General features: G+C 32.1%; 2 protein-coding genes across 3 annotated transcripts; both read right to left on the bottom strand.

The window, feature by feature from the left end:
* Positions 1–378: 378 nt before the first annotated feature.
* Positions 379–1,718, bottom strand: LOC121220279 (uncharacterized). Of its 2 annotated transcripts, none has more exons than XM_041099925.1 (3): positions 1,331–1,718; positions 1,105–1,215; positions 379–731 (listed from the first exon to the last, which is right to left on the bottom strand). In XM_041099925.1, the coding sequence occupies exons 1-3, from the start codon at positions 1,525–1,527 to the stop codon at positions 527–529; spliced, it is 513 nt and encodes a 170-aa protein (XP_040955859.1). In that variant the 5' UTR covers positions 1,528–1,718; the 3' UTR covers positions 379–526. The 2 variants fall into 2 exon arrangements, with proteins under 2 accessions (XP_040955859.1, XP_040955861.1); XM_041099927.1 differs by having other exon boundaries at positions 379–745; positions 1,331–1,717.
* Positions 1,719–6,186: 4,468 nt separating this feature from the next.
* LOC121220277 (WAT1-related protein At5g40210) lies at positions 6,187–9,883 on the bottom strand. The gene is made up of 7 exons (XM_041099924.1): positions 9,438–9,883; positions 9,271–9,336; positions 9,069–9,182; positions 7,033–7,267; positions 6,782–6,940; positions 6,544–6,695; positions 6,187–6,454 (listed from the first exon to the last, which is right to left on the bottom strand). The coding sequence occupies exons 1-7, from the start codon at positions 9,608–9,610 to the stop codon at positions 6,313–6,315; spliced, it is 1,041 nt and encodes a 346-aa protein (XP_040955858.1). The 5' UTR covers positions 9,611–9,883; the 3' UTR covers positions 6,187–6,312.
* Between the last annotated feature and the right edge of the window lie 1,299 nt (positions 9,884–11,182).

Here is an 11,182-nt window from a genome sequence, read left to right as displayed (position 1 = left end):
AAAATAAGGATGACAGTTAATTATGAAACCCAACAGTTTACTAGCACGGGTTATGAAAGCCAAGTATTACCCAAGAGGAGAATTTTTAAGTGCAAAGTTGGACCTTACCCTTCGCACACTTCGCGAAGTATCCGGAATGCCTGACAACTTCTGGAACAGGGGATAGGCTGGAAAGTGGAGAATGTTGCCTCTATAAACATTTGGAATGATGCATGACTTTCTGGACTTGGGGAAGGAAGAATATGTAATCAGAATATCAATGTGAATTTTTGAAAGTTATGGACTTAATAGAGATGGAATCATTTACTTGGAATGTTGATGTTATCAAGTGGTTGTTTAGCGAAGAACAAATCAAGCGGATTCTGGAGATTCCTACTGTTGATCGAAGTCAGCCAAACTTATTGGTGTGGAGATGTGATGATTCATGTGAGTACACAGTTAAAAACGAATACAAATGACTTTTTACAACTGACATAATTAATACGGAAGCCAACCTTACAATACACCAAGCAGAATCGAAGACCTATTATACATAATTGTGGAAACTAAAGTTGTCTAACAAAATAAAAATAGGTATGTGGAAGCTATCTAAAGAATTAATGCATACGCTCCACAATTTGAATAAGAGAGGGCTGGTAAGAGACGATCGGTGCCCATTATGTAAGTTGGATGTGGAGTCAGTGGCCCACTTGTTTCGAGTCTGTAACTTCACAATTAAGATCCTGCAAGGACTGGGAGTCGCAAACTCCACCATTAACAGAAATCAGAGTTGGCATAATTGGTTAGTGGAAAAGTTATTGAGTTATGATTTACTGAAATGCAAAACTATAGCAATTACTTACTAGGCGATATGGTACAACAGGAACAGAGTGTATCATGAGGGTTTAAAATCGAATGTGTGTGAGGTGGTCTCTTTTATTAAAGCTTACATGATGGAAAATGAGTTAATAGAAAGTGTTCTGGTGCAAAAAACAGTGCTAAAAAATTTTAAATGGGAACCACCCAATGAAGACACGATTAAGATCAATTTTTATGCATGTTTTCATCAGGAATCAAACACTTCAAGAGCATGTAGAGAGACTTGTAATGGCAGCACGTATTTACCCGAGTAAAAATATAGCGACGCCTGCAATGGCAGAAGCCTGGGCGTGTTTGCATGTTGTCATATTTGGGGAAGATCTGGGCTTTCGACATAACTGTGTGGAAGGAGACTCCCTGTAATCAAAAGGATTAACAAGGCAAAAGATGACAAATCTCATATCAGTAATGTCCTCAAGGCAGTCCAAAACAAAATCAATAATTTCACACACATAAAAGTTTTGATTTGTACCTTGTCTGGCTAATAGCGCTTCGCACACTTTGGCCAAAGCAGGATGGCACCACGAACAACCGGAATACTGGATGGAGGAAGCCCCGGTTTCTGTGGTGGAGTTGGTTGAAAGAGAACGGACAGGGAATGAGACGGGGGTTAGAGAGTGAGGGATGAGACCAGAAATATATCAAGGTAGTTCCGAAGAACTCAGTCATTTTACAGAAGGCTTCTAAAGAGCTTTTAATGTTTTTTCTTTTTTCGCCGGAGATGGGTGGGAAGCTTTTAACTCTGGTGCTGATGCAGCTAGGGCTCGTAGATTAAGGAAATTGATCGAATGCCTCTTTTTTAGTTCAGTTTAGGGTTTCATTTTCTTGCTTTTTGGATTAAGTATTTGACTGTTTTGTTTTTCCTTTTATTTGATGGTTTTAATGGTGCGTCGTTTGAGTGCCCAATAGCTGTTGAACAAGTACTTTGTGTTCGTGATAGGATTGAGGCTGTTTGATTTCTTTAATTTTAATGCATCAGTTTTGGTTAAAAAAAATGTCACTTACCATATAACTTGTGTCACAAGCCACGCTTTTCCATAATATTGGAATTTTTCAAAGCTATGTTTATCCATTACAAGTCTTCTCTGAAAGTTTTGTTTATTGGAATAAATCTTTTTAATTTCAAAAAAATATATATTATCACTTCAAAAAAATAAAAATAAAATAATATATAAATATTATTTACACCACAAATTTAAAGCCTAAGTGACTCAAGTTCTTGTCTTTGGAGCTTATAAATATGTAAACAAAACCCAATAAGTAATGCCACTTATCCAATGAGTTACACAAAATATAAAAAAAAAATTGTCTATTTAATCTTTATATTTTAAATATGTTAGCAATGTGAAAATATATTAGCAATATGGGATTACTAACATTGTAAACTACTGACATTATTTGGCCTCAATTTGCTCAAAGTACTTTTTCTAGAAAATAGTTCAGTTTAAACTGAGTTGTAAGCTAAAACCATATGATAATAGGTCTAATATATATGGTTATTGTCTTAAAAAAACGCTAATAGTTTTGAGTTTATTATTTGATTTTTGATTAGTTGCAAAAGCAAGATCGAAAAATAAAAAAGAGTCAGAAATCGAACTGTCATAACCAAGATATATTTTTTAGAACTTTATTTTGGAGATTTATTTATAAAACTAATACTTTTAATTTTTTTAAGATAATATTTAAATTTTCTATTATTTTCTATTTTAATTATTTTTTATAACTCTTTAAATCCATTATCTCCTTAAATGGTATATTTACCATTCAAGTCCCTTAGTTTAAAATTTCATAGCCATTGGACCCTTTTAACTAATAGAACTGAACTTTTATACATTTTACGATTTTCTCTTTTTACCTAATTAACCATTTAAACATCAAAATTTCTTAACAAAACTTTAATACGACCTTAATATAATTTTGTAGGCATTAAAATAATATAAAATAATAACTTGCTCATTGAAACTGTGGTCTCGAAACCATTGTTTCCAACATTATTGAAAACGGCCTATTACACAAATACAATTTTTTCATATGAAGAGGTCTATTATTTGTAAGCAATATACTCTAGCCACTGCTAGATATGGACAAAGATTGGCCATTAGCAACAGTCAACTTATCTATACCAATATATGGAGCACTATTTGACACCTTGGAGGCATCGCTACTGAGGTGGGAAGTGGCCATTGAATCAGGAAACCAGGCATGTTCTCCAGCAATAGCAACATTTACAAAAGTAGAAGAACGATCAGCAGAAATGAAAGCACCTACTACATTCTATTTATTGTCACCATCATCATCACCCATTGAACAATGATTAGCACTTGCACCTCTATGACCTGCATCAAGCTTAGGAAAACCAATAAAAGAAGTATCAAAGCGATAATATCACTTTTGTACAATAAGCCCAATTTTTCCACACAAATGGCATTGAGGTCTGTTTGAAGCATTTCCAAAACGACCTCTACCTTTACCTCGACGAAATGAACCTCCTCTGCCTTGGTATCCAAGTAAACCAGACACACCTTCTGTGGACTGCTTATAAGCTTGTGCACTATGAGAACTAGACTGACTTGTGGCAAGATTAACATTAAAAAGCCCAATCATAGCACCTGACTTTTGCCTAGCTTCAAGATTAATCAGCATTGAAGACAAAACAGGTACATCATAGACTTTTCTGCTAGTGGTGATTAAGGTAACCACCGAATCAAACTCACTAGGTAAACCATTAAGAATAGTTGCAATATGCTCTGCATCAAATATCTTTTCTCCACATATACCAAGATTATTCTTAATCAATTTAAGCTGTCTCAAATAATCACGAATGTTTTGATCCCTTTTCTTTTGAGAGTACAAAGAATACCTAATATTCATAACCTTGGTAGTTGTTTTAGCAGAATACAACTGACCAATGACTTCCCAAATTTCAGTAGTCGATTGACACGTGACCAAATCTGGTAGGAAATCAAGACTAACAACAGAAAGTAACCAAGATGCTATGGATTTATCTTGTTTATTAAATGAAACTCTTTCAGGATTTTTAAGTAGATAACCAAACTCATTAAAAACAAACTCAGGAGGTATAGCCTGAGTACCATCAGTGTAAGGCTCCAAACCATAACTCTCCAAAGCAAAAGATACCTGTTGTTTCCATAGAGGATAATTGATTTCATCAAGCTGAATATTAATCTTCTTGTTAGTGAAATTCTTAGAAACATTGGTGGAACTGCTACCAGCAACTTCTTGATCTTCAAAAGCACCAATTGCCATCACGAATTTTAGGGAAAAAAATCAAAAGAATGGCTCAAATACCATATCAAAAGAATATGAACGAGATGAATAGAGAAAACAAACTTGTATATCATATATCTACCTTACACTCAGGTAAGCATCCATATATATACATGAAGAGAATCAAGAAAGCATAACAAAGATAAACAACTGCAATTAACTAACATTAGCTAACTAACTAACAGTCTTAACAGCTAACAGATTGAACCAACTGTACATTTACTACTAACAATAGAGGGGTGGTTTTACAAGTTGGAGATTTAAAAGGATTGATTTAGGATGGAGTCTTAAGTGATCTTGTTACTTCTTTGGTTCTCAAGTTAACAAGTTTACTGGAAGTTTATAGAAGGAAATTATGGTTGATTGGAGATGTAGACGGTGATGAAATATATAGAAAGTTTTCTGATAAGTTTCCCAATTTAGAAAAAGATTGAGATTTGCAATTGTTGCTCATTGCTTCTTTCAAGACTTCTTTTGATGGGGCTTACCCCAAATTCAGGTGGGTATTTTTTACCTTGATTACAATGCTTCGAATATCTTTCATATGGATTTGAAACCATGTTTTTTTTTTATTGTTTTAAAAAGTTGGTTCTCTTAGCAATTTTTATCTACCTGATGTTGTTGTCACACTCTTCTGAGTACAAAACATTCAACAAAGTAATCGTAATGTACTACTAGTTTAGGAAAGAAGGTTTTATGTCCCATGGTCTTGTCGTTTAGTACTAATTTGCAGCAGCAACAATAGAGAGGGAGAGGGATGGTGGTAGGGACGGTGGTTGTTGAGGTTTTCATTTTATTTTATTTTAATACAATTATATTTATTTAATATTAATATTAATATAAAATGTATATTTATTATTATATTTTAAAAATATTTATGTATTTTTATATGTTTATTTGAATTTTTAGAATTCGAATTAAATTGAGATCATTTGTAAAATTTGAAGGTTAATTTTTTAAATTTATGACTAAATTGATATAATATGTAAAAGTTGATGGCTAAATTTGTTATTATATCGATTTTTTAACTACCACGTTAGCTTGCCATTTGTGCTTTTAACAAGAGTGACCAAAGTGACTGAATTATGTAACGTGCGTGCTTAAATTGTAACATTTTTTTTATTTTTAGTGCCTAAAATAAAAATTATTGATAGTTGAGTGATTATCTGTGTAGTTTACCTTTTAATTTATAGAAAATAATTTGGTATACTACATGTGGAGTTTTTAAACTTTACAAATAGAATCAAGAGGTTGATAAATGTCTTGTAAGGTATAATAAAATATTAAATAATAAATATTTAAAAAAAACACATGTCAAGTTTTTAAAATTATTTGTGAAATAAAAAAAGTACACTGCTATGTACCAGATAATCACCTTTAATTTATTGTAATTTGAAAAACTAATATAAAAGTATTTAGTTCAACTTGATTTTTTATGATATTCACCTGTTAAAGGAAGCTGTTTTCTTTTTCTTTTCTTTTCTTTTTTTTTTATGGGAAAGGTGAGCACAATATCGATGATGTTGGATACTCTTCTTTGGAGGAACATTGAAAAATGGGGCTGTTGATGTTATGTTTATTAGACCTATTCAAATTCGTGATCCAAATGGGTGTGAGCTGACTGTCATTAGGTTTGCTTTGGAGGTGTTTCTTAAAAACATCATAGAAAGGAAAAGTGGTACTTTATGTTGAGATTGATTACGCGATTGCAATAAAATGGTGTCTTGAGGCACATCAGCCGCCCTCGAAGTTGTCTTATCTGTGCAGTCATATTGAGAAACAGAGTTGGTGATGCGGAGATTGACGAAGTCCCAAAGAAAGCTACTAATATGCCCAATTCCTTGGCAAAAGGAGCCGATTGATCTCTGCTTTTTGCTGGTTGGTGGTGAATCCACTAAGATTTCTGTTTTGTAGTGTTTTTTTTATATGTTCTGTAAGGCAGTAACTTTATTTTAATCAATAAGTGGTTTATTCTTCTTAGAAAAAAAAGCGAGAAACCTTCCGACCCAAGACTGTAGGTAATGAAAATCTGAATCACAATTTTGCTAGAAGACTTTATTTTGAGAACTGAGGTTAAATAGAAAAGGATCTATAATCTCTTTATTCCAATATTTCCCCTTCACACCTTCTAGCACCTCTCCTTTTCTATTTTTTTCCCCAAAATCATTATACCACTAAGGTATGAGTAGTATTTGGGAGTAAAGGATCTTTATTTGAGGACCGTGTGTCATGGACCATTTTCTCTTCTTGAGCTTGCCCCCAAATTACAGCATAAAATCCAATGGCTATTATCGCTGCTCCTAGCAAACTGCACCCACACATATCCAATTCAAAGCTTAATAATGCCTATAATGATTTTTATTTTTATTTATTACTGCATGAAAAAATTGCACTGACCTTCCAAGATAAAGTTTGTCACCTAGAAAGGCAATCCCCATAGCAAGAGCAATGACCATCTCAAGTGGCTTAAACATGGAAACGTAGATAGGCCCTTTCTTCCGCAACGCCCATTTGTGAACCACACTTCGAAATGCTACTGCGAAAGCTGCCTACAAATCAAGAGGTGCATCATCAAGTTTCTTTCTAGGTCTAACTATTGAGTTTGTCGAGTATTTTTATTCGAGTCTATGCTTACTGTGTATACGGTAGCTATTAATTCCATATTAAACCCAATTTTCCAAGCATTTGGGTCCTTCTCTACCATCAAAGAGACAACAGAGGATAGGATGGCCACAATGATGCTGCAAATGAGTGTTACTAGCATCTCTGCTGGGTATCTCCTTATTATCCACGTCTGCAAAATGAGTGTTACCAGCTAATTATGCATGAACCTCCTCAAGAAAAAAACCGAATGGTTGATTGTGTATTCATTAGGGGTGTGTGTACCTGAACATTAAGAATAATTGCGAAGATAACACTATGAGAGGCTAGGAAAAAGCCGCCAATGATCCAGTTTGAGTGAGGAATCCCAAGAACTTGGTGAAGGAAGCTGTACTTCCTTGGAGAAGTGGTGAGTGGAAGGCCTTTGTATAAAGTCACAACAAATGCCCCCGTGATCGATACCAAAGTTCCTAAAGACTTGGCTTGGCTGCTTTTGATCCCTAAGTCCAGCTTTTCCATCCTACAGACACCATTTCAAATTGTTTGCTAATATCAAATCAAATTAAAAATACAATGGAAATCTTTATATTATGAGTTAGATTGCATTTTATTTTTTTATTCAAAAAATTTAGGGTGAAATGGTATCCAAAGCGAGCATTAGAGATTTAGGCCGGTTAATATTATTTTTTCAAAATTTAATATCTAAGCATTTTTATTATATAATTTTATAAAATTTAAAAACAGACAATAGGTTAAATTACTTGCGAAGCTATTGTATTGTAAGTAGAAAAGCAAATTAATCCATTTATGACTTAAAATGTCTGGCTAAATTTATATAATAAGTTAAGTGAACATTAGCACATTTGGAAAATAATTAAAAAAAATTATTTCTCTAAAAATAAAGATTAATTACGTTTATAGTCACATAATTATTGGTAAGTATTTTTTAGTTACTCAATTATAAAAAGTTATAAAATAATAATCTAAATATTTAATTTTGTCTTTTTTGGTGGCTAACACAAATATGACGTGATAGTTTCTAAAATTGGCGTAGTATCAACTTTAACTATCAATATTTATACATTGTACCAATTTAGTCTCGATCCTAAAAAAATTAACTCTCAACATTTACACATTGTGTAATTTTATCTTTTTGCGGTTTTGTTTTTCTTTATCACCCTTTCACCTAAAAAACTAAGGAAAAAATAAATTTATTAGCTAAATTTATCCTAAAAAACTAAAGAAAAACTTACCAATAGTTAGATGACTACTAGTGTAATTTATCCTAAAAAGTAATAAATATTATTAAGAGAATGCTTTTATTTTTAATATAAAATTTATAAAAAATACTTTAAATCCAAATAACCAAGACTTAAATAGAGTACCTGAAGATTTTTAAAATCTTAATCTTATCATTTCAATCAAAATTAGTCCATTTTTTATATGTTTTTTTTCATAAAGAGAGGGGTAAAAGACTTTAATAACTACTCTTTTATTCTATTCTAGAGATGTTTATGGGTCAAGTCAAGTCGGGCTCATGCAAGGATTTAAATCAAATTTTCAAACTCGAGTTTGGCCTAACCTGAGAAATGAGTTTACTTTTTTTGTTCAAATCTGACCTAATTTAATAAATATAAAACTCAAGTTCGACTCGGTCCGCCCATATGTAACTTTTTTAAATTAGTTTTAATTTATTTTTTTAAATATATATACTGCACACTAAAAAAACCCTAAAATAATTTTTTTTAACACATTAAAAATATTTATATTAAAAAAATTACCATAAATATAACAAATATTTTATTATATTAAAAAATACAAATAAATATAATAAATATTTTATTGTATTAAAGATAATTTTAAATTTTTATATTTTGGGTTGAGTTATTTAATTGGGTAAATTTTTTTTAGGTTTTAAATAATAAATTTAATTGTTATTAAATTAGTGATTTAATATAAATATATATAATTATTATTTAATATATATATAATAAACAATATAATATTTATTATATCAAATATATTCGGGTAAGGTAAAACTCGTAAAAAAAAATCTTTCTACAGGCTTGGCGAATAAAATTTAATCGCCCAATGCCATCATCTCGTCTACATTATTATCTTATCTCACGAGTGAAGGGAACCTTGAACCACTAGTACCATTTTTATAGGCCACTGAAAAGTAAAAGTAAGAAAAAGGAAACCACAGATAAAGGATTATCTAGGTAAATGATGGTGATATATCAATGAATCTGAATGAATCATCAGCCATTGACCATAACAAATTAAATAGGCAGTGAAAATAAACAGAAATAAGAGCGCACCCAGAGATGATGGAGAAGATGAAAGTGAAGGCTGGAGTAAGATCAGCCATGGCGGATGCCAGAGTTGGAGATCCATATCCTATTCCAATATATGTGCATATCTGTCCTCCATAACTGAAACCCATGTTGATTAGCAATTTCTCATCATCCCCCCATGTCCGCCTTTCTTTTATCTCTATTTCAAAGTCAACGGAAAACGTACCTGAGAACGCCTAGAAGGAAAATTTTGCAGATGGTAGACCAAGTAAGCACTGGTGGGCTTCTTTTTCTGTCATCAATTCATAAATAACTTGGTTCAAATTTCAATTCCCATTGCTACCCAAGAAGCTAAAAACTGTATATAATATATATATGGAATTAATTTATTACCTGTAGAAGATGATAATACATGGGGCAAGCATAAAGATGCCAAGAACGTTCGAGTAAAATACTAGCACGAAATCACTGAGTCCTTTGTTCATGGCAGCTTTATTTACAGTGTTTAAGCCCACCTCTAAGAACTCTGTTGCAACCATTATTGCAGTAACACTTTTTTCCCACATTATGTTATCCTCTCTAATCTAAGGGTGACTTTTGCTTTGGGGATTGTGATATTCGGTGTTTGAAGCGGAAGATAAAAGGGATCACTTTCCTGACATATAGAAAAAGAGATGTTAAGTAAGAAAAAGGAGGGAAGGGGGAAGAATTGGATTTTTCAAAGATGCCACGTCCATGACATTTTTGTACCGTATAGTGGAGCCTAAATTGGTGGCCAGTGGCCACTATTCAGACACACCATACACTTAAATAGATTAATCTCAGCTCTTGACCAGCGCATAAAAAATTGATGTGTTAAGGTTTGAATAAAAATGACAACTTTTGTTAACACGTGACGGAGGTGACAGTCTTTCACCTCTTGGTTGTTGGAGTGTCATTCATCGTTCAATCGCCCGAAATTAATTATCTGTTCATTATAGTTAGGTTATCCACTTTTTAATGTAAACATTTATCTAAATATAAATACTCTTTTTATGGATCAATAAAGTCGACTTGAACATAACAACTTTATACTCTTTCAAAAGACATAATCGGATGAATCTCACTCTGCATGTCTTTCACATACTCTATGATAGTAATGACATTACAAGGTGATGTTTACTATCCCATGATAGTAAACATCACCTTGTAATGTCATTAATAGGCATCTTTTATACCACTATTTCTCCTTAACTCTTCTTTTATTGAGACTTGTAACAACAATGATTTATTTTTACACAAAAAAAAATGGTCTCTTATGGTTCCAATTTTATTCATTAGGAATATTTATCATAATGTGAATGATCCACAATCATCAAAAGATTAAACTCATGATTACGAATTGCATGTACAAGGGGAAAAAATCAATAAGGTGACGATAAACATAATAACTATAATAGCATTTGTTAGTTTTGAGCAAGCCAATTCTTTCATATAAGAATTGCATATGATATATATTGTGAAATGGATGTGAATTATGGTTCTAAATATATTTGTTTTTGGTTATATATATATATAACCAAAAACAAATATATTTAGAACCATAATTCACATCCATTTCACAATTGCTTTAGAGCAATTGGCCAACTTGTTGAGAAGTTTTTATGGGTTTTGACTTTTGAGCAAGCCAGTGCTTTCATATAAGATTTGTATTGCTGAAGTTATAATTAAGCTGGTATGGGGACAAATTGTCATATAGGTTATCCACGTATCTTGATATATACTAGAATCATGGTAATCCATGTATCCTGATATAAACTAGAATCAGACAGCAGTGACAACTAGTCCTCCAATCACACCGTAGAGTGATGACTGATATAATTAACCAAGTTCCAATTAGTAACTTCCTTCAGTCTTGGTAATATATATATATATATAGCAAAACAGTATTAGAACTTTTATAAACAACGGCAATGATGAAGGAAAAAAGAATCAAAATCGTAAAATAATCATTGTAATTATTGGTTGAGATCGTCCATGCTACTTACCAAGAAGGAGTGTTATATTTCGGTTTTATGTCCCAACACAAAAAGTTTTGTTGCCATCCATATAATTTATGGCGACTAATAGTATAAAACTTACGTATGTAAGATGCCATC

The sequence above is a fragment of the Gossypium hirsutum genome, chromosome A03 (assembly GCF_007990345.1).
Source record: "Gossypium hirsutum isolate 1008001.06 chromosome A03, Gossypium_hirsutum_v2.1, whole genome shotgun sequence".
Taxonomy (NCBI): domain Eukaryota; kingdom Viridiplantae; phylum Streptophyta; class Magnoliopsida; order Malvales; family Malvaceae; genus Gossypium; species Gossypium hirsutum.
The sequence above is the reverse complement of the archived record's forward strand: the minus strand, read 5'-3'. Positions and strand labels throughout refer to the sequence as shown.

Excerpts from the sequence above, each read along its gene's own strand:
- LOC121220279 (XM_041099925.1), bottom strand. The coding sequence starts at position 1,527 with ATGACTGAGTTCTTCGGAACTACCTTGATATATTTCTGGTCTCATCCC. Across the intron at positions 1,216-1,330 it reads AGCGCTATTAGCCAGACAAG|GGAGTCTCCTTCCACACAGT; the intron begins GTACAAATCAAA and ends TTTTGATTACAG. Across the intron at positions 732-1,104 it reads GTCGCTATATTTTTACTCGG|TCCTTGCAGGATCTTAATTG; the intron begins GTAAATACGTGC and ends TGCGACTCCCAG.
- LOC121220277 (XM_041099924.1), bottom strand. The coding sequence starts at position 9,610 with ATGTGGGAAAAAAGTGTTACTGCAATAATGGTTGCAACAGAGTTCTTA. Across the intron at positions 9,337-9,437 it reads TGTATTATCATCTTCTACAG|AAAAAGAAGCCCACCAGTGC; the intron begins GTAATAAATTAA and ends AATTGATGACAG. Across the intron at positions 6,941-7,032 it reads CAATTATTCTTAATGTTCAG|ACGTGGATAATAAGGAGATA; the intron begins GTACACACACCC and ends CTCATTTTGCAG.